Source organism: Mandrillus leucophaeus, unplaced genomic scaffold (assembly GCF_000951045.1).
Source record: "Mandrillus leucophaeus isolate KB7577 unplaced genomic scaffold, Mleu.le_1.0 Scaffold35, whole genome shotgun sequence".
In the NCBI taxonomy this organism is placed as follows: Eukaryota; Metazoa; Chordata; class Mammalia; order Primates; family Cercopithecidae; genus Mandrillus; species Mandrillus leucophaeus.
Window position 1 is genome coordinate 4,157,017 of NW_012103698.1, and position 21,442 is coordinate 4,178,458.

The 21,442-nt window shown below is 42.2% G+C and overlaps 2 protein-coding genes across 3 annotated transcripts in view; both read left to right on the top strand.

The window, feature by feature from the left end:
- Positions 1 to 12,165, top strand: part of GPR176 (G protein-coupled receptor 176) — a 119,536-nt gene extending 107,371 nt beyond the window's left edge. Inside the window, exons 2-4 of one of the 2 annotated variants that reach the window (XM_011989323.1) lie at positions 3,570 to 3,627; positions 4,016 to 4,207; positions 8,939 to 12,165. In XM_011989323.1, the coding sequence (XP_011844713.1) occupies positions 3,570 to 3,627; positions 4,016 to 4,207; positions 8,939 to 10,061 (1,373 nt within the window). In that variant the 3' untranslated portion in view covers positions 10,062 to 12,165. Of the gene's footprint in view, positions 1 to 3,569; positions 3,628 to 3,954; positions 4,208 to 8,938 lie in introns of both variants that reach the window. The other variant, XM_011989322.1, reaches the window with a different exon arrangement.
- Positions 9,860 to 21,442, top strand: part of FSIP1 (fibrous sheath interacting protein 1) — a 226,422-nt gene continuing 214,839 nt past the window's right edge. Inside the window, exon 1 of the mRNA XM_011989321.1 lies at positions 9,860 to 9,992. The gene's annotated coding sequence lies outside the window, so the exon portion shown is untranslated. The remainder of the gene's footprint in view (positions 9,993 to 21,442) is intronic.

Consider the following 21,442-nt stretch of genomic DNA (forward strand, 5'->3'; position numbering starts at 1 on the left):
AAGAAAATGTGGCACATATATACCATGGAATACTATGCAGCCATAAAAAAGGATGAGTTCATGTCCTTTGTAGGGACATGGATGAAGCTGGAAACTATCATTCTGAGCAAACTATCGCAAGGACAGAAAACCAAACACCATGTCCTCATAGGTGGGAACTGAACAATGAGATCACTTGGACACAGGGTGGGGAACATCACACACCAGGGCCTGTCATGGGGTGGGAGGAGGAGGGGAGGGACAGCATTAGGAGATATACCTAATGTAAATGACGAGTTAATGGGTGCAGCACACCAACATGGCACATGTATACATATGTAACAAACCTGCAGGTTGTGCACATGTACCCTAGAACTTAAAGTATAATAAAAAATAATAATAATAAAAAGCAAGAGCCAACTGTATGTTCTATATAAGAAAGCTACTTTATATATAAATGCATAGTTAGGTTAAAAGTCATTCCTGTTGTTACCTGGCATATTAATTAAAAGCCTTTCCTAATATGCCCTTCACACAGTTCTTTTAACCCAAGAGACTCTTCTTGGTTTCATTTTGGACTGCAAACTGAAGCAAAGAAGGCATTAAAAATCCAGTAACACAAAGTAGTTGTCGGCTGGTTGTTTCTTCTATTATGGGGTTACTGTTACTTGTTTAAACTCCCCTCTTGCATCACAAGGTGTATACTGAGTGTAAAAGTTCCTTTGTAGGCTTTCTGACCCTTGTGGATCCACTTTGGCCTCTCTCTTGGCACAGTCTGTCATAGACTTTTCCTTGTAATTTAATATCACCTCCAGTTTGCATTAGCTTTTTTCAAGTTCTAGTTTTTAGAATATTCTGGGTGGTGTGTTATCTTTCTGTAAAAGCATGGCCATGGATCTTTTACTGCTTTAAGTCTGGGGAAGCTGGTAGTTTTCAAAGGGGTAATATGTCTTTTTTCCCAGGAGGATTCTCAGATGCACACGATTTCCCAATGCTCTTTTGGAGTATCTTTTTCATTTTAGTTGCTAGTCTCTTTAACAGGCCAGAATTGTTGCTCTCAAAGATGCAAAGCCAATAAACCAGTTGAAAAGGACAACCAAAGCTAAAATTTTGCAGAGGCAAAATTTAGTTGGAAAAAGGTTCTTCATTATCAATCAAGCACGGTTTGTCAGAGTTGTGGTTAATTCACATGTTTTGGCTTCCAAATCCACTCTCTTTGACTATTATGTATATTACAGAAAGAGAAATCTTAATTTGCATTTTTAAACTTTTATTTTAAGTTCAGGGCTACATGTGCAGGATGTGCAGTCTGTTACATAGGTACACATGTGTCATGGGGGTTTGTTATGTAGATTATTTCATCACTCAAGTCTTAAGCCTAGCATCCATTAGTTATTTTTCTTGAGGAATGACAGAGTTACAGCAGTCCCAGGGAGGGCAGACTTGTACCAATGTCACCACTCTCTACCTCTTATTTCCTTTTTGGTTGTATGGGCTGTGAGTATATCCTAATTGTGTTGCTGTGTCCATGGCTACGGCATTGGGTATTGTCATGGAATTCAACATTAGAAAGTATAATGGGAATACATAGGGAATTGGAATGGTTCCAGAACTTAGATCATTTCAAGGGGCGATTAGGTGACTTACAATGTGACCTTTAAAATAAAAAGTATATGGAGGTTGGAATTCTTGTTACTTAAATATATACTGAATTATCCTTACTTGGTATGCCTTGTAAAACGAAGGAGAATCTGAAGTGCTAATGAGGTTAAATAATCATATAGTTATCTTGCTGTGTTGCTGTGTGGGCATGCACGTGCACACACAAGCACACACACACACACATTTATTTTTAAATGCATAGCCAGTTGGGTATTGGGTATGGGTGCTTCTCTCCTGACATATTGGTCCAATTCAGGTTCTTCAAACCAAATGAGTCAGTTTTAAACGAGGAGAGAGAACGAGAGGAGAGGTTTAGAGAATGGAAAGAACACAGGATTCTTTAGCCTCAGGTTCTTAATAGCAGAAGAGATTAGGCTCTGGATGCTGCCTAGAGGCATATAAATAGATGGAAATAAAATGTGATTATAGCAGTCTCTGGTTTTAAAGAAATAACAGCATGAAAACAACTTTCCTCATTCATGAGCATGTAAATGCTAATATAACCCCTCGGCAGGCAGGCCTGCACACCTGAGGCCTGGTTCCCTGTGAGAGTCTGGGCATGGGGCTGTGGACTCTGTCTAAAAGTGGTTTAAAAGCAACTGTAGTCTGGGGGCCAGCTGGACCAACGTGCTCGTTACAGTTGCAGGTTCCCAGTGCCATATTTATGCACTTATATCTGGTACAGTCATTCCGATGTATGGCGAGATTTGGGAACTGCTTGCTGACTTAGAGTATCTTTACATGACATACATACTACAAAAGACGTTCTCTTACCACAGGGACTTTTGATTACTGTGTGTCTGCTTATTTTACAAATTCATTTCTTCAGCAAATATTTATCAAACGCCTACTCTGTGCCAGATACTGAGCTAGGCATGGAGTTATAACAGTGAACAAGATTGATACAGTTTTTCTTCATGAAATGGAGAGATAACAAGTCAACAAATGAATAATTGTGATGAGAACTATGAAAGATGCAATGGGATATGATAATGGAGCATAATGGAGGCAGGAGCAGTTAGTGTTTAAAATAAAATGATGGTTAGAGAAGGCTTTTCTGACAAGGCAGCATTTAAACTAAGACTTGGATTTAAAGTAATCAGCCATATGAACAACATCCCAAGCAGTATAAAAAAACATGTACAAAGGCAGTGAGGCAGGATTAGCCCTGATGTGTTTCAGGAATGGATCAAAAGCTGGAGTGGCAGGAGCCCAGCAAGCCAGGGGAAGGAAGGTATGAGATTAGGCAGTAGGCATCAGAGTAGGCATCAGAGTCCCTTGAGGAACATGGTGGGGATTGAGAGGGGTATCAGAAGTTTATCTGGAAAAAGGAGTCTGCAGCTGAGAGGAAACGCCTATTTTAAGACCTGAATTTGGGAGTCATTAGCATTTTGATGGAAAATTACCAGAATGGGTAGTCTAACGTAGGGAGAGGCTACTGAGAGAGGATAGAGTGGGCGGAGCTGTACCATGCTCTTCTGCAAAACCTGGTAAGAGTAGACTTGCAGCAGCCAAGGATAGGCGGAAGTGGGAGGGTGGAAGGAAAGCCAGGAGGTTGTAGGCCTGTGGAAGCCGCAGAGGACAATGCTCAAAGAGAGATGGTTGGTTGCATGGCCGCTGCTGACGTCTAGAATGGTGCTGTCCAGTATGGTGGTCACGAGCTGCCTGTGGCTATTGAAAGGTGACTAGTGCAAACTGAGATGTGCTGTCAGTGTAAAATAAAATGCACACTGGATTTTGAAGACTTAGTATAAAAACAAGAATGCAAAATATTAATTTTAAAGTAATCATTATATGTTGAAATATTTAGGATCTGTTGGGTTGAATAAAAAATATTAAAATTTCACCTGCTTCTCTTTACTATTTTAAAACGTGGCTACCAGAAATTTAAGATGACATGTGTGGCTTGCACTGTATTTCTATTGCAGAGTTTGGCAACGTGGAGGTCATTGGAAAACGTGGTAAGAGCAGACTGCCTGGGATTAAGTAATAACTAACAAATTGTTTATATGCTGATGAGACTAAGCTATTGTTATAATACTGTTTTGCCCAAAAGTAAATAGAGAATCAATCTCACCACTAAAATTTTTTCTAGACTTATTGATATGTAAGTGATTTAATAATGTCACCTAATTGACATAATATATCATATAATATGTTAAATTTTAATTGTAATAGGTTTTAAATTAAATCTTTTGAAATCAACTTTCAAATGTGTTTTTTTTTTAACATTTTTTAACCTGTATTTTTTTTCCTTTTTATAGTTTTTAAATTTTTATTTAAATTATTTTATTTTCTTTCATATCTGGCCAGGAAACTTCATGGTGTTATGGTCAACTTGCCGCACAACCGTGTTCAAATCTGTCACCAACAGGTTCATTAAAAACCTGGCCTGCTCGGGGATTTGTGCCAGCCTGGTCTGTGTGCCCTTCGACATCGTCCTCAGCACCAGTCCTCACTGCTGCTGGTGGATCTACACCATGCTCTTCTGCAAGGTCGTCAAATTTTTGCACAAAGTCTTCTGTTCTGTGACCATCCTCAGCTTCCCTGCTATTGCTTTGGACAGGTAAGATCAGGTAGCCAGGAGCTAACTTTCTTTTGAGTTGTATTAAAAAATTAGCATCATGAAGTGAATGAGTAGCCAGTGTTCCGTGTACTGCTTTTTAGTCTGCTTGTGATGAACAGAAAGAGAATAAATGTCCAAAACAGATGCCTCACAAAGGACAGGTTGATTTAGCAACAGCCAGGGAAAACAGAACCATTGAGAGAAGACCTGGGGGTGGGAGTTCCATGGTGAGGATGCTGGGGCGGAGCTGCTAGATCACGGTGTCACTTCAGCGTGGTTGCAGTTGGTGGTATTTGTGTTGTAATTTGCAGTAGATTTTTCATCTGATCCGTAACTCTGCAACGAGGGCTTTTTGATGCAGTATGGAACATCTCTGAAAGAACAAGGGAATGATTCAGAGGTTATTTAACAAATGATTAGATGGTCCAGTTGGATCTGGCCAGGTAACACCAGAATTCCTCTGGAGGATTGATTTCCAAGGCTTCATATTGCAGTGGTGATTGCTTTCTCTTCTCATCCTCTTTAAAAGGATGTTCATTTGGAAGTGAACCTTACCTCTCAGTTACTGCAATTCTACATAATTTGATCAATTTTATCAAAATTGTGTAAAGATCTCATAATCAGCAAATTCCTGCCTTTTTCTTTTCTAGCTAGTGCTTCATGAATACAGTTTAGATAATATATTCTAGAGAATTGAATTAAGTAAGCAAGCAAAAATTGAAAAGTATTTTATATCCATGAGTACTTTTGATTTCAAGATTAACAGAGAGGAAACATTGCTGAAGGGAAAGTTCTGGCTGTTCTGATTTTATGCCCTATGTTAAAATTTAACTACATTTTAGATTAATGTGAAAATTTAGCACTCTTTGTCCATTCAAAACATAATACCTTAATGACCTGTGAGGGTATTGATTGTATAACTCATCTGTAGGGTTATTTCAGCCTCTCAGGCCAGGGACCCTGATTTCTTCAGCTGCCTGACGCTGTCTGCATGGAGGGACACAGAGTTACATGAAGCCCCCAGCATACTGGGAGAAGTCATTGCCGTTGTGGTTAAGAGAATGGATGTTGGAATAGAAGCCTGACTTTGAGTCCTGCCTACATAGGTTTCTAGCTGAGTGGCTTTGGGTAAAGTTGCTTAAACTTTCTGAGCCTCAGATTCCAGAGCAGTAGAAAGAATTAAGCGAATTATTTATGGCCTGTGTTAGGATGGGCTGCACCAATATTTGCCTGTCTTTCTCAGGCTTCCCTTCTGATGGCACATTCTTCCTTAGATATATTTCTGCAATCATGTTACCATCAAATCTTGCCAGGAGCAGCTGCAGCTCTTTAGAAGGGACTGGAATCTCACCATCCATGGAGCCAAACAAGGCAGGTGACAAGTCAAGCCACAACAGGCCAGGTTGCAGTTGTGGCCTGTGAAGAGTGTGTCCACATTTCCGTTCATGGGGATCAGCCGCTCAGCAGTTGCAGCTAATAATTGCTTTTTAGGAATCTAGATTCAGTGGGCAGGACTTTTCTATTCTTTCAGAAGAGGAATAAAAAAATCTAGAATTCCATAATTTAAAATGTTAGCAATTAATATTTTTTCAAAAAGTATTATGTGGGTCATCCGAATCCCTTTAGCAAGGTGAACGTATGCCCTGAGATGCCAATTTGCCACACCTGCTTTATGGTGACGTTGCATGTCTCCTCCATTGCTTTTTGAATATCTGGAAAGTGCCATTGCACAGGACTCGAATGTAAGAGTGAAGTCAGAGTCCTTTCTCGAGAGTGCTTCTGGTGGGTACGCTAATGCCTTTTATGTCCAACCATTTTGTGCTCAGTGTCCTGCTGAATTCCCCCGGTAGTACCTGCTCTGGTAAAGTCTTAAGTCTTCAGTTTCATATTCTGGACTGAGATATAATTTACATATGATAAAATTCACCTATTTAAAGTATACAAGTCAATGAATTTTAATATATTTATAGAGTTGTGCAGCCACCATCACCATATAATTTTAACATATTTCCATTAACTCACGAAGAAACTTGTGCCCATTTACTTACAGTCACTCCTTGTGCCCAGACCATAGCAGCCATGAGTCTACTTTCTTTTTCTGTATGTTTACGTTATTGGACATTACATGTAAGTGGAATCGTACAATGTGTGTTCTTTTGTGTCTGGCTTCTTTCACTCAGCATGTTTTCAAAGTTCGTGTTATAGAATGTATCAGTACTTCATTCATTTTCATGGCCAAATAATATATTCATTCGATTTTAGGAGTATACCGAATCTGTTTCTCCATTTACGAGTTGGTGGATATTTAGGTTGTTTCTACTTTTTGGATATTGTGAGTAATGCTGCTGTGAATCCTGAAAGGTTTTCTTTTTTTAAATAAGACTCAACAAGAAGGAGAATACGTTATTCTGAACAGTTTGCTGTTATACCTGGAAGCAGTGCAATAATCCCTGTGGGTTATTTCTGGGGCCTTGGTCTTAAACAAAGAAATACGAAAACAGTAAGAAATTCTCATTTTCTTTCCAGCAGAAAAGCTATTGTAATTTTACCATAATTTAAAAAAGTAAAACAAGTCCTTTTAGTAGGAAAACAGGGCTGGTAAATTCCTATTTTGTTATTCACAGATGCAAATTACTCGCAAACATCTGCATGTACACCTGAAGAAGAGAAGACAGTCTTTTCTCTCACTTCCTTCATAACTATTTGTTTCATGGCACTAAGTCAGCAGGTTAATCGGAAGGTCACCTACACTTCTTGCATCATCGTTTAGAGGTGTACACAGTAAGAACATTATTTATAGTGAGCCCGTGTGCTTCTGTTGCAATCTGCTTCCCAACACATAACAGGATTGGAAATTAATGGAAGCCTGGGTTTGTTACATGTCAGTGAGCAAATGGCAGTCAGAGCCAGTGAACTCCTAAGCATGTATTCATGTGTAGGGGTGGGGCCATCACGTATTTACTGAGTCATCCTTAGAAAACTACCTATATTCAGAGAAAAAATGTGAAAGCATGCATCACTTAGGTACTTCTTTCTCTTTTTCCCTCCTCCCAGAAAGAAATCTAGAACACATCTTACCATGCTCCCTCCTTCCCCGATTGTCCGTGGTCACTATTGTGTTTGCATCCCATCTCTCTCAGCCTGGAATGTTCCCCTTCTGCTGGTCCCCCTGCCAGACTCCACTGCAGTGTCTCCTTCTCTTGCTGTTTTCCCAGGTGGCTTTAGGCGCTACCTGTACCTCCTTTGTGCCTGCGGCTAGTAGAGCTGTCATCTCCTTGTTCGTAATTGTTAGTGTGTGTATCTTTGTCCCCATTGGGTTTAGAGACATTCCTGTGTCTTTTCATTCTTATAACCCAGTGCCAGGCACAGGACCTGGTGCATAGGTGGTGCTCAGAAGTACCTGTTACAGGAGGCTGGGCACAGTGACTCACGTCTGTAATCCAACCACTTTGGGAGGCCGAGGCAGGTGGATCAACTGAGGTCAGGAGTTCAAGACCAGACTGGGCCAACATGGCGAAACTCCGTCTCTACTAAAAATATAAAAATTAGCCAGGCGTGGTAGTGCATGTCTGTAATTCCAGCTGCTTGAGAGACTGAAGTAGGAGAATGGCTTGAACCCAGGAGGCGAAGGTTGCAATGAGCCTAGATTGCACTACTGCACTCCAGCCTGGGCGACAGAGTGAGACTCTATCTCAAAAAAAAAAAAAAAAGAAGTACGTGTTATTGGAAGGCTTGCCTGCTTACTTGCCCTATAGGTGAATGGGTGTCACTAAGGTTGTAAGGTCAACCCTAGCATTAACTGACTGCACAGATATGGCCAAACTAATGTGAAGAAACTGACCATATCTCTGAGGGCTAGTAGCAGCCCTTTTACTACAGATGTGGTTCTAGGGTCCAAAGAGTTACTCGGTTCCCTCAAATCTCTGGTGATACTGAAACAGCGTGCTTTTGGAATTCTGTTTAGGTGGTTACAGACGATCAGGTTAATGGTTGGAAGGAAAACCAATGTCTCATCTGATTTTAACAAAAATCTAATTGTGCAGGCATTTTAGACCTATTAATTGCCCCGAGGGTTACTGAGTGATTATCATGGGAGCAATGACTGTTGAGCAGGCATAACTCTTGTCAGCTGAATTGATTTTTGTGAAAGGACCTTGTCAGAGTCCATTCTTCATCCTGGGTTCTTCTGCCCTGAACAGCTGTAATTGCTAATGATATCTGGACTGTGGCGTGGTCTGCTTTAGATATGTGTGTAGACAAACTGATTTCTGTTGGTAGCTTTGAAGATTGCCCTAAAGCTTCTTTAGCCCATGTAAAATTTTTTACCAATTACCCTTTACCCTCAAATTGAAAAGTAGATATCTTTATAGCAGATGGAGAAATCTTTTATATTGAGAGCACTCTTTGAGATTTCATCCTGGTAGCAACAATGATAAAGCTAGCTATGAATTGAAATTGTTTCCTTGTTTTCCTGTAACGCCTGGTGAGGACAGGGCTTTCCTCTGCTGCTTTGGAAAGGTTTCTGTTTTTTGGTCTAGTGACGCTTCTTACTGTACTTGCAAAGTCCTCAAAACTTAAGGTCTGGCTTCTGGGATTCCCTCAGTGTTTCTTTATCTTAGGCTGAATAAAAGAACTTGACCTTTCTTCCCTCTCACTTGCTTTTGGTGATATAGATTCCCCTAATTTTAAAAGTGTCTTCTGTGGAATTAATTTTGTTTGTGTATCTTGCAGGTACTACTCAGTCCTCTATCCACTGGAGAGGAAAATATCTGATGCCAAGTCACGTGAACTGGTGATGTACATCTGGGCCCATGCAGTGGTGGCCAGTGTCCCTGTGTTTGCAGTAACCAATGTGGCCGACATCTATGCCACGTCCACCTGCACGGAAGTCTGGAGCAACTCCTTGGGCCACCTCGTGTACGTTCTGGTGTATAACATCACCACGGTCATTGTGCCTGTGGCGGTGGTGTTCCTCTTCTTGATACTGATCCGACGGGCCCTGAGTGCCAGCCAGAAGAAGAAGGTCATCATAGCAGCGCTCCGGACCCCACAGAACACCATCTCTATTCCCTATGCCTCCCAGCGGGAGGCCGAGCTGCACGCCACCCTGCTCTCCATGGTGATGGTCTTCATCTTGTGTAGCGTGCCCTATGCCACCCTGGTCGTCTACCAGACCGTGCTCAATGTCCCCGACACTTCCGTCTTCTTGCTGCTCACTGCCATTTGGCTCCCCAAAGTCTCCCTGCTGGCAAACCCTGTTCTCTTTCTTACTGTGAACAAATCTGTCCGCAAGTGCTTGATAGGGACCCTGGTACAACTACACCACCGGTACAGTCGCCGTAATGTGGTCAGTACAGGGAGCGGCGTGGCTGAGGCCAGCCTGGAACCCAGCATACGCTCGGGCAGCCAGCTCCTGGAGATGTTCCACATTGGGCAGCAGCAGATCTTTAAGCCCACAGAGGATGAGGAAGAGAGTGAGGCCAAGTACATTGGCTCAGCTGACTTCCAGGCCAAGGAGATATTTAGCACCTGCCTGGAGGGAGAGCAGGGGCCACAGTTTGTGCCCTCTGCCCCACCCTTGGGCACAGTGGACTCTATATCCCAGGTGGCACCAGCAGCCCCTGTGGAACCTGAAACATTCCCTGATAAGTATTCCCTGCAGTTTGGCTTTGGGCCTTTTGAGTTGCCTCCTCAGTGGCTCTCAGAGACCCGCAACAGCAAGAAGCGGCTGCTTCCCCCCTTGGGTAACACCCCAGAAGAGCTGATCCAGACAAAGGTGCCCAAAGTTGGCAGGGTGGAGCGGAAGATGAGCAGGAACAATAAAGTGAGCATTTTTCCAAAGGTGGATTCCTAGCAAGGATGGTCTTGGCAGCAATGGGGAGCTTCCATATCCCACCAGAGTGTGGGAATACTGTGGCCATATGATTGTATGATCTCCTTGCAACTCAGTATGAGTTGATTCCTGCAATATGGGCCAGATGCTTTTGAATGATAGGGAAATCTACATAAAATCCAGTGTCCTCTTTATTGAGGGAGTACACATATCCATCTCAGTGGTCCGTGTCCTTAGTGAAGTCCACATGATTCTCTGTGGGGACAAGAGCTGGGCAGTTTCGAATGGGTCTTGAGGCGGGTATTCTGTGTACACTTTCTGGGGATGCCTCGCTTCCCTGGGCTCCGCAGAAAACACACGGAGAGAAGACTTTCAGAGCTCCCAGGGAGCAGGGGCACTCTAAGGGAATTCCAAGATCATGATGGAGCAGGGTGGCCCCAGAGAAAATGCCTGTTTGATTAACTTAAACATGTCAAACATTTTCTATTGAGAAGATAGCGATTTGACATCTTACACCATTTCTCTGGAAGCCCGAGTCATATGACTCAACTGTTTCTCCTGATACCCTTCTTCCCTTTCATTGGGATGTAGGTGAGGGAATGACGATTCCCTATTGTATGGTAGACATGACAATAGATGTGGCCAGGAGTAAGGGAGATATTTCGTCCTTGATAATTCTGATTTTCCCTTGGCACCACCAACGCCTCAGAGAGATCCACCTGCCCCCTCCAGTCAGGGTCAGTGGTGGTTGGAAAACACTGAAAAGTCTTCACTATGTGTTTCACCTTAAATTGTGTTTTCTCAACAAATGAGAGAGAAGCTTACAGGGGGAGATGCCTGAGAGATGCCTCTAGCGCTGTAGTTTTTTTCTCTTCCCTATGATCTCGCATGAAAGGTGCTATGTAACAACCAGTATGAGTCAAGTGTATTGAAAAAATCATCTTCTGCAAACTTTTGGAATTAAAAGGTATTTTTTAAATGGAGAGTTAGTGTAAGCTGGGTTCTTTGGAAACATCAAACTGAAAAGACCTGATTTGGAAAGGTGATTCTGCCCAAAAGGTTGGCAAGAATCTGACAAAGATGGTTTCCTTCCGAGGAAGACTCCAGAACTCAGGTATGGCCAGTCTCCTTTTCAGTCTGTTTGTACAACTGTGGTTCTCTCTTAATTTTGGACACAGAGGAGGAACAGAACAGGGAGAAATAGTCATTGTAGAGTGCCAAGGCAACATCTGGCCCAGATGAGCTCTTCACTTCCTCCTTCCCTGTCTTTGTAGGAGCCAGAGTGGGTAGAAGAGGGAGGGCAGTGTCCTCAACTCATCAGCCTCACAAGCAATTTGGGACCCCTCTGGGTTGGATTTCACCGGGTTGAATTAGAACCGCCGATAACACTTCCCTGTTAGTGAGGACAAACTAAGTGCCAGCTCTGCCCTTTTCTCTAGGGTGTTTTGTTCTTGCTCTTGGTACTTAGGGGAGCTAGTCTGGTGCCTTGAGCAAGCTTAAAGGGAAGTGGGTGTCCTCATCAGCAAACTTCCGCATCTCCATTTGTCCCCTCTTTTGACCACACTGGCCCTGTCTCTTGGAGGGAGCCTAGACCCTGTAGGGAGTTTTGTTTTCCTTACTTCTCTTGGGTGTGGTGTCTTGTGTTTCCTGAACGTTAACCCAAAGACCCTGCCCCTGGAGAGGAAGCACCTTCCTCTTTGTGTTGGTCTCCTCATAGCACTGTTTGCTCACAGCAGAAACGGGGCTGCCATACCCTCCCACGACTCCACTGCCTCCCGGGCCCTGTGTGCATGGCATCTATAGCTCCTTGCCCTGATAGTGAGCGCTGTGGCCCTTCAAGCTTATCTTTCAAAACTTTCACAATCATTACAACTTTTATCAAGGGGAATAATAATCTCTAGGAAAATTGTGTCCACTTTAGGAGAATCTGTCAAGTGTAGCCACTTTGGTGTTGTTCTGATAATATACTGTATATGTACAACTTAATAAATTTTGATGAGGCAGAATCTGGTTGGGTATGTTTCTTATGTATGTTGGAAGCAGATGGCTGACTTCTAACAGGTCATTGCCAGGTGTATTTCTATACTCTTTGAAGAATAACATTTTAATAAAAAAATGAAAAGCAGTTTCTGAAACCAAGAAAAGTTGTATGAGCTATATTTTCTCCCCTTTTTATCTCCCTCAAGTGATATACTGCTAGAACCTGTCTCTTCCTACATGGTCTCAGATGAAAGATACTCATTTTTTTTTTTTTCCTCATGAATGCAGATGTGGCATTTCAGTAGCATTTTCTTGTGTTGTTGCAACTAAAAGAAAATAAATTCCCTAAGGAGAAAATGCAACATCTGAAAAAATATCACCAAGATGGGTTCCAGATTTTGGCGATGGACACCCAAATCTCTAGGCGGAGCTACACAAGGGAAGCCTGGAGTGCAGCCATCATCACCCCTCCTGTGCGGGAGCGGCGTCAGGAGCACAACAGTTAGGGCCATGAGCTTTGAGGTCAGATGGCCTGTGTTTAAATCCTGGCCCCACACTGACTAGCCTTGTGACCTTGGGAGGATGAAGTCACCTCCATGTACCTCAGTTCCCTCTCTGTAAAATGGGAGGATAATAATTGTGTCAGAAGCTTCTGTTGCCCCTACTCACATATTTCACCTATGACTTTAGCTGTGTCTTCAGTGGGCTGTTGCTGGCGGCATCTACTCACTTCCCTGAAAGCAGAGCTCCCTGTGTCTGGGAATAATCCTTGGCCTGTGGGGCATGGGAACCACTGGATAAATGCCCCTGCTTCCTGTCCTGCTGGACAATTGTGGGAGGCCTCTGTCCAGTTCTCAAGAGGTCACTGACACAGAGTTAAGTCCCTGTGGCCCACCATGGTGCTTCAATAGCGCAGCCTTCTATTGACTCTGCTTTCTCCTTCTCTGATTCGCTTTCTGCAGCCCTCGTTCACACCCTCAGGGATCACCTCCCAAACATCCTACCTGCACAAAGCCCTCGTCTCAAGCTCTGTTTTCAGGGAGTCCGAGTGAGGCATGGAGCGCCTGTTAGGATTACATGAGATAATCTGTTTAACACAATGCCTGGCACAGAGTACAGCTGTATCAGTGTTAGCACTTACACAGTACATAAAAAAAATAAAGTGGCTAGGCAGCTTATGTGGAATATTCTTGGAAAACTACAGGTCTTTTCCCCAGTTATTCTAACAGTAATTCATATTCATAATGATGATACTTTGGGGTAATACATAATGCCAAGGGACTATTAGATTCCCTAAAGAAAAAATAACTGTGTAAGCCAGAGTATTTCTTAACTAGACAATTCCCAGTTGAAAAAAAATAGGATGTTCAAAGAAGGTTCACCTTGGCCACTAACCTGTAGGCCATATCTGAATACGAATGCACTCAATGACTGTTTCGAAGTAAGAGCAGAGCGGAGTACACAGGATATCGAACGACAGATATACAAATCCGAAGTGGCCCCAGCTGTAGGAAAGAAACTGCAAGTTAGTTGGTGGGCTAAGTGAACATCTGGAGTTCAAGCACCGGTCTGATTCATCTGAGGAGAAAAGCCACTCCTGCATCCCAGCTGGGTACTGCTGAGCTCTTGGCAGACCTGCGCCAGAGGTGAGGTGGTTCTGCGCACATGCAGCTGCTGCTACAGGTCGAATCAGAGATGCACAAGGGAAAAAGTTTATTACGGGCGGAGTTTTGGTGGAGGGAAAGGGTTAATGCTTTCATGGTGTAGTCTACCAATGTCTCAACATACAATGTCAGTAATACCATAGCAGAGCGATGCACTTTCCCCACATAGTTGTAAGTATGTCGCAGATTCATATCCCAACTAATGTGCCACATTAGAGCTCTGTAACCAAAAGAGAAATGAGTCACGGTAAATAACCTGGGAATCTGTGAATGAAATAGGAATTGAAATAAGTATCAATGCCCAGGGCAGCATCAAAAGCGTTTTTGTGCAAGACGTATAAAATAAATGGAAATGAGCTTAGATTCCCCATACGTGAGGTTTCAGAAGGTAAAACAGCTCCCTTTTTCTTAGCCTCAGTTTCAACCCGTCTCCCCGCCATTTGTGCGAAAGGTATCCGTTAGTTGATCAGTAGAATAAAGGTCTGGAAACCTGTATGGAAATGAAACTCTGATCTCCAGCATTGTTTATGCAAACCTCTATAGCACTTCATGTCCTGGGGATTCAGGGGTTCTTATTGCCAGATTGAAATGAGTGAATGGTGAATGAATACATAAGAGATACAGCACCTGGAGCAGGGGCGCGGTCTCTGTCGTGTAGGAGTGATGAAAGATTTGCTTTCAGTGGAGTTATTGCTGGCTCTTATTGATTTCCTTGGAATGACTCCTGCAGAGTTAAAAGGCATCAAATGCAAGGCCTTTGATCCATCTCCTTCTTCAAACACCCAAGCCTCCTTTTAATTCACTAGGAGTGTAAGTTCCAAAGTTGGAGGGGAAGTTCAATACTGAGAAACACAGTTCCAGGCATGTGTGTTGGGCTTGAAGAATAGTTCTTTTATCAGCTATTTCGATCAGAACTTAGTGATGAAGTCTTTCTGCCTCCCTCAGATTTCTTTTTATATGTGTATTCATTGCAGTCCGTATACAAAATGTAATATACGCACAGAGGAGTTACTAGAATAAACACGTGGTATCCATTGTAAGGCAACAGGTGAGAACAGAGAACACACGGCATGATGCTCTTGCTGTATTAACCATGTTCCCTGTGCATGTAACTTCTCTCCTGCCTTTGCCTGGCCCCTCTCATTCACATGCATTGCCTCAGGGTAGGGGATGGGGCTTTCACTGCCTCAAGGAAAAGCAGATATCCTTTGAGTCTCTTCCTAGTTTTTGTGTCTCAAAAACCAGGTTTTAGGAGAACAGAGGGGACTCTTGGGGTTAAGCCAGTGAAGTTTTGGTCATAATTGTCAAGAAGTGGGGCATGCTCCAGGCATCTACTGGATAAAGGTCAGGAATGCTGTCAAATGCCCTCTAACGCAGAGGACGGCCCTCACAACAAAGAATTGTCTGGTCCAAAATACCAGCAGTGCTAAGGTTGAGACACTCTGGGTTAGACAAAAGTTTGAGGTGATTTGAGGAGGGTGGGACCGTCTCCCTAACCCTTACCTCTGTCCTCCATGCAAACCCAGGTTATTTATGGAGAAAACAGAAGAAATTTAAAGGGAGTTGTCTAGGTCATGAGACATCTGCTCGAGGGAAAAATGCAAGCCTGGCTGCTTTTCCTCAGTGGGGTGTCTGCTTCAGGATGGACTTGCTGATCTGCCCTCTGAATTTGGAGGTGTGAGAAAGGAACTGGAGAGAGATGACAGAGTAAACAGAGAGGGCATCCTGCACACCCACCCTGTGGCATGGTGAGAATGCGTGATTTTTCTCAATGTCAAGGAGACACCACAGAAACTCGACTTGAAAGCTGGCCAGACTTGGAGGAGGCTGCGGCTGGATGCTGAGTGGGGTTGAAAGTGGTCAGTCCAGTGCTGTGTCTGGCACCAGAGACGTGTACAATGAGGGCCACATGCCACACCTCTGGCGATTCCCCCCCAAAGTACCAATGAGAGAACAATGGCTGTACCATTCAAGGAGAAGGTGTTTCCTCCTTTTGCCCATCCTTCCTCCTACCTTCGTGGAGGCAGAAGGGAGACCCGCAAGAGCAAACATCAAGCTATAGGAGGAGAGGATTCTCATCCACTCATGGTGAGTTCCTTGGGCTACAGATCAAGCCTGAGTTGGGGGAGAGGAAGAGCATTACATTAGGCATCATCCTGAACTTTGCAACTGGACCAGACTCTCCCATATCTCAAAGTGCCTATAGAGTGTTAGGATCTCCCTGGGCAGCAGTTAAGGAACAAGAAAGGAAGCTTCCATGGATTGTTTACCACTTCTAGATTCAGACTCTACAGTAAATCATGACGACAGTGAGGGGAGCCAGCCTTGGAATGAAGATGACAAAGAGGACAGCACAGTACGGACAGGGCAACATGTACTCGATGATGTCACTGAGCTGCTAAGTCATATGTCTCTACCTTTGAACTTCCAGTTAATGTGAGACAATAAATTTCATGTTGTACACACAAGTTTGAGTCAAAGTTTTGCTATTTTCTGCAGAAAGCACCCTCATCATACTTGATATGTGAGCTAATTTATTATTTACAAAGATGAACACATCAGAAATTGCTCCTGTTTGGGGTACAATCTCAATAAAATAAAATAATCTTCTCAGATAAATTCATTGTTTTCCTGCCTTTTTATGTTGTATCTGAAGTTTTATGTTAACTTAATGAAGAAAACCCCGCAAAGGAACCATGTGTGGTTCCTGATAAGAAATGGCTGATTGTTTATACATATCCAATTCTATTTCCTCCTGAAATGCCACTAAAACCCCATGTAAGGGGTTAAAAAGAAATGTCATAAATCCAGAAGGATGCAAGGAATAGGAGAGAAGACAAAGCGCTCTATGGTTCCAGGTGAGTCTATAACCGCAACACATTTTAGAAGCTGGAAAGAAGATGGATGGTGGTAACTGATTGGGCAGCAGAGTTAAGAATTTCCCAAGAGCTTTTTTTCCTTTCTTTTTTTCTTTTTGTGTTCTTTGGATCTTCATTTTTAAGGGCAGGAAACATTTCCTACTATCTCACTGAGGATATTAAGGATAATTCTTCTCTATGGATTTGTCTTAATGTCTACTTTTCACGCTAGAGGTTTTTTTGTTTGTTTGTTTGTTTTTTTGTCTGTCAATGATAGTTCTTAGCTAAGGTACTGGCTTCTCTAAGTACCTTCGAAATGAAAGCTCAGGTTGGAGAGGTTGACGGCTGTTTGAGAAGTAATTAGAGCCCCAGCTAGATCTGCTGTTGGTGCCACACTGCTGGGCCAGCTGCCTCTCCTTAGTCAGCTTCCCCACCAGCCTGCACTTCCAGATCTTCTCCCCACACTCCATTCCTAACGCCCTTCCAGTCGGGACTTTACTTTCCTAAGGATTGGAAGTATTGCACAAGAGAGCGATATCCTCATCTACCATGACAGGAGGCAATCAAATTATGCTCAAAATGTGTGATGCGAAACAGAGTAGAATGTGAGTTATTCAGAAATACCGGGATGTGTGATGACTGCCAGAAGAGGCAGCTAAAATTATTGCAGGTCCTTGTCTCTGGGACTGTAATTGTTTGTTTGTTTTGTTAAGTCTTTTAGTTATATTTTAAAAGAGTCTACATGTATTATTTTGATAAGAATACAAGTTAACTTTAAAAGGCTTCTGAATTTTGCAAGGCACCATCAGACTAAACAAAAGAAAAAAGGAGAAACTATATACATCATTAGAGGAAATTTAGAAAATAAGGCAATTTAGGCTGTCAGGGTCAGAGAAACCAATGGCTTTTGCTGATGTGCTCAAATCATGTCAGATGTACTCAGATAGCACCTTTGGCTTGGCTATACGAACTAGGCAATCATGGGCTACTCTGAATTCTACTTTTCTCCCCATATCTTCTATAGCCAAAAAGAAGGATTTCTTCTTTCTTCTTTTGTGTATTTTTACAGTGTTTTTAAGAATTATTGCTACTTTGTTATATAGATTTAATTTAAGTAATGCTGGTTTGCTTTAGAAATTAATTTAGAACCCACAAAATATTTTGGATTAATATGTCTAAGATACTGAGTTTAATGAGTCAAAGCATCCTAGGATTTGTTTATTTATTTATAATTTATGTTCTCATCTACTTTTAAAAAATCTAAAGTGTATGCAATATAAGTACCTTCGCATCAACCAAAGGTCAGTAGAATATTACTTAGAAGTTCTTAATTAATTTTAATTTATAATACTCTGTCTTAGAGTTTATTCCCTTGGTAACATTTGGCTTCTTATTGCCTGCTTTATATTTAGATACGATGTTTCACTGGAGGATATTAAACACAGTCCACAGGCTTTCTGTAGGAAATGATACAATCTCTTTTTTGCAGATGGGGAAACTAGAGACACAGATGGCCACGTCATTAGCCCTAAGAGATGAAGCAAGTTAGAGACAGAGCTAAAAACAGTACAGAAAGCATTAAAGCCCAATTCTTCCAAAGCACCCTCTAAAGTACTGATGATCATTATCATCTATTATTATCATGACTATTTTTTGAATACCCACTTGGCACATATCATTAAACCATACTGGGGACTAGATGAAAATCCTTGATGCTTGGCAGCTGTTTTGCTCAATGTTATTTTCCCAATTTACTTCTTCTGCCTCATGATTTCCCCTGTTTTGTTGTAGAGGCGTTCAGTTTAAAATAAATGTTAAGATACTCTTGAAGGAATGCCAAGACTGAGGTCGCTCTGCGGAGAGCACTCAGAGGCATCATCTTATGTCTTGCATCCTCCATGTTAATATCTTCGCTTTTTTGAGACTTTTAAACATGAGCAGACAGCCAAGGATGACCAGTCCTCTGAGGACAGTATCTAACATACAGGCAGATGCCAAAACAAACACACAAGAAAAAAGAAATTTGGAGGAAAAACAGGATATATAAAAAGAAGAAAACTTAAAAAAAAATCCATTCTTAATCTCCTTGGAGAGACATAAGAAGATGTTATATGGCCTTAAAAGGACATTCAAAGGTTCCTTCAGAGGGCCTCGCTCTGTCACCAAGGCTGGAGTGCAGTGGCACCATCATAGCTCACTGCAACCTCAAACTCCCTGGGTTCAAGGGGTAATTTTAAAGAATTTTTTTGTAGAGATAGGGTCTTGCTTTGTTGCTCAGGCTGGTCTTGAACTCCTGGGTGAATCACTTTCACCCCTTGCCCACATTCCTGAGAGTCACGTGATACTCTTCTCTGTAAGGATATGAAACATTAACAAGATTCATTTTTTCATAACAGTAAATATTATTGCATTTAATACATGCTATTGTAATGGAATATAAAGTGTTCAAGATACCGTCCCTGCTCTCTCAATGATTTCTTTTGATGAATGACAAGTCTTTCTTAAATTCAAAAGCTTTCTTTCTCCATAAAATTCTCATTTACTTTATATAGTGATAACATTTTGAATTTGGAAAATCTTAGCCTAGTCATATACCACCTCTGTAATTTAATATAAAGAAATTGAGGTCCAGGAAATTAAGAGCTTTGTCCGACTATGGATCAGAACTTATGATTCTTTTTAAATGTTTTATTTTTTTAACTTTTAAGTTCAGGGGCACATGTGCAGGATGTGCAGTTTGTTACGTAGGTAAATGTGTGTTGCAGGGGTTGGTTGTACGGAGTATTCCATCACCCAGGTATTAAGCCTCATATACATTGGTTATATTTTCTGCTTTTCTCCCTCCTCCACCCTCCACCCTCCAATAGGCCCCAGTGTGTGTTGTTCCCTTCTGTGTCTGTGTGTTCTCATCATTTAGCTCCCACTTACAAGTGAGAACATGTGGTATTTGGTTTTTTGCAGAACTTATGATTTTTTTTTTTTTGAGACGGAGTCTCGCTCTGTCACCCAGGTTGGAGTGCAGTGGCGTGATCTCGGCTCACTGCAAGCTCCACCTCCCGGGTTCATGCCATTCTCCTGCCTCAGCCTCCTGAGTAGCTGGAACTATAGGCGACCACCACCACGCCCAGCTGATTTTTTTTTGTATTTTTAGTAGAGATGGGGTTTCACTGTGTTCGCCAGGATGGTCTCAATCTCCTGACCTCGTGATCCGATCCGCCTTGGCCTCCCAAAGTGCTCTGATTACAGGCCTGAGCCACCATGCCTGGCCTTCAATAGAGGATTTAACTCAGAAAAAGTGACCAATGAATGATAGGAAATTGAATGCATGGATGCAGGTATCCACCCGAATACAAAATTCTCACAAATTTGGGTCCAGGTAATGATCTCCAGATTCATTGAAAAAATGTGTTGGTAATTTTCACAAAAATACCATCATCTGTAGCAAGCAATACAAGATAGATGAACATTTAATGCACACCAGATATGAATTGAACCTGATAATTCATCTGCTTTTCTTTCATTCTCCAGCATGGATTGGATGGTTGCTGTAATTTGACATAAAAGTACTCATTTTATTAACAAGTGCAATGAAAAATTCAGTGAAGTGTCTCAAGTTTCTCTGTTTCAACAAAATAAGGAAGAGTGCTAGAGAGTTATCTTCCCATTGTTTGACAGATAGGCTGGTAAACTGAAGTCTGGAGAGGTGAAGAGGCTTGCCCTTCCATAACAGAGGTGGGATACATGCAACTCTTAAAACCTAAACCAATTCTGAACCTGTTCTATTGCATCGTTCTATAAAAATAGGGCGCTTCTCTTGTGGTTTTGCTGTGGTTAATTCTTTGTTCGACAATTGCAGGGACAAGACAGATGGCTGTTACCATTACCCAGATGTTTCTAAACAAGCAATTCTTGCTGCCATGCACGTTGAGCAGACGGCTTTTACATTGGTATGAATGCTGTTTCAGTCCAGGCTGAGATACATGAGCAGGTCCTTTCCAAAGAGAGCAGAGACTGCTTAAATCACAAGATCACAGGGTCTCAGAGCTGGAAGTAGTGGTAGAAACCTTTATCGACCTCTTATTTAGTAGACGAAGAAACTGAGGTGGAAAGAGGTTAAGAGACTGGGCCCAGGCCACACTGTTCTTGGCAAAGACAAGAACAATCCAGAGATGTGGCTGGGTGTGGTGTGGTGGCTCACACCTGTAATCTCAGCACTTTGGGAGGTCGAGAGTTCGAGACCAGCCTGGCCAACATGGTGAAACACCATCTCTACTAAAAATACAAAAATTAGCCGGGCGTGGTGGCGTGCACCTGTAATCCCAGCTACTTGGGAGGCTGAGGAAGGAGAATTGCTTGAACCTGGGAGGCAGAGATTGCAGTGAGCCAAGATAGCGCCACTGCCCTCCAGCCTGAACAGCAGAGCAAGACTCTGTCTCAGAAAAAAAAAAAAAAAAAAAGAAAATCCAGAGATGTGTATTTTAAAATGTGTGTCAGTGATGAATTACAAAAATATAAAACATAACAATTTTTCAACAAAATTAAAACATAAATTCTAGTTTGCCTATTATGGCAAAATGAGGGGAAAATAAGCCAGCTTCTATTAAGAAAGGAGTTTGGATGATCAAATTTTAAAAATATCAACAAGAAAACCAATAGTCATCAAACTGATGACCAGTTCCTAGTATAATAAACACTGTATGTTCAGATAGGAAACATTACTTTGAATTTGAGCTAAGAAAAAGATCGTGTAAGAAATAAAGTGAGGCCAGGCGTGGTGGCTCAAGCCTGTAATCCCAGCACTTTGGGAGGCTGAGATGGGTGGATCACGAGGTCAGGAGATCGAGACCATCCTGGCTAACCCGGTGAAACCCTGTCTCTACTAAAAAATACAAAAAACTAG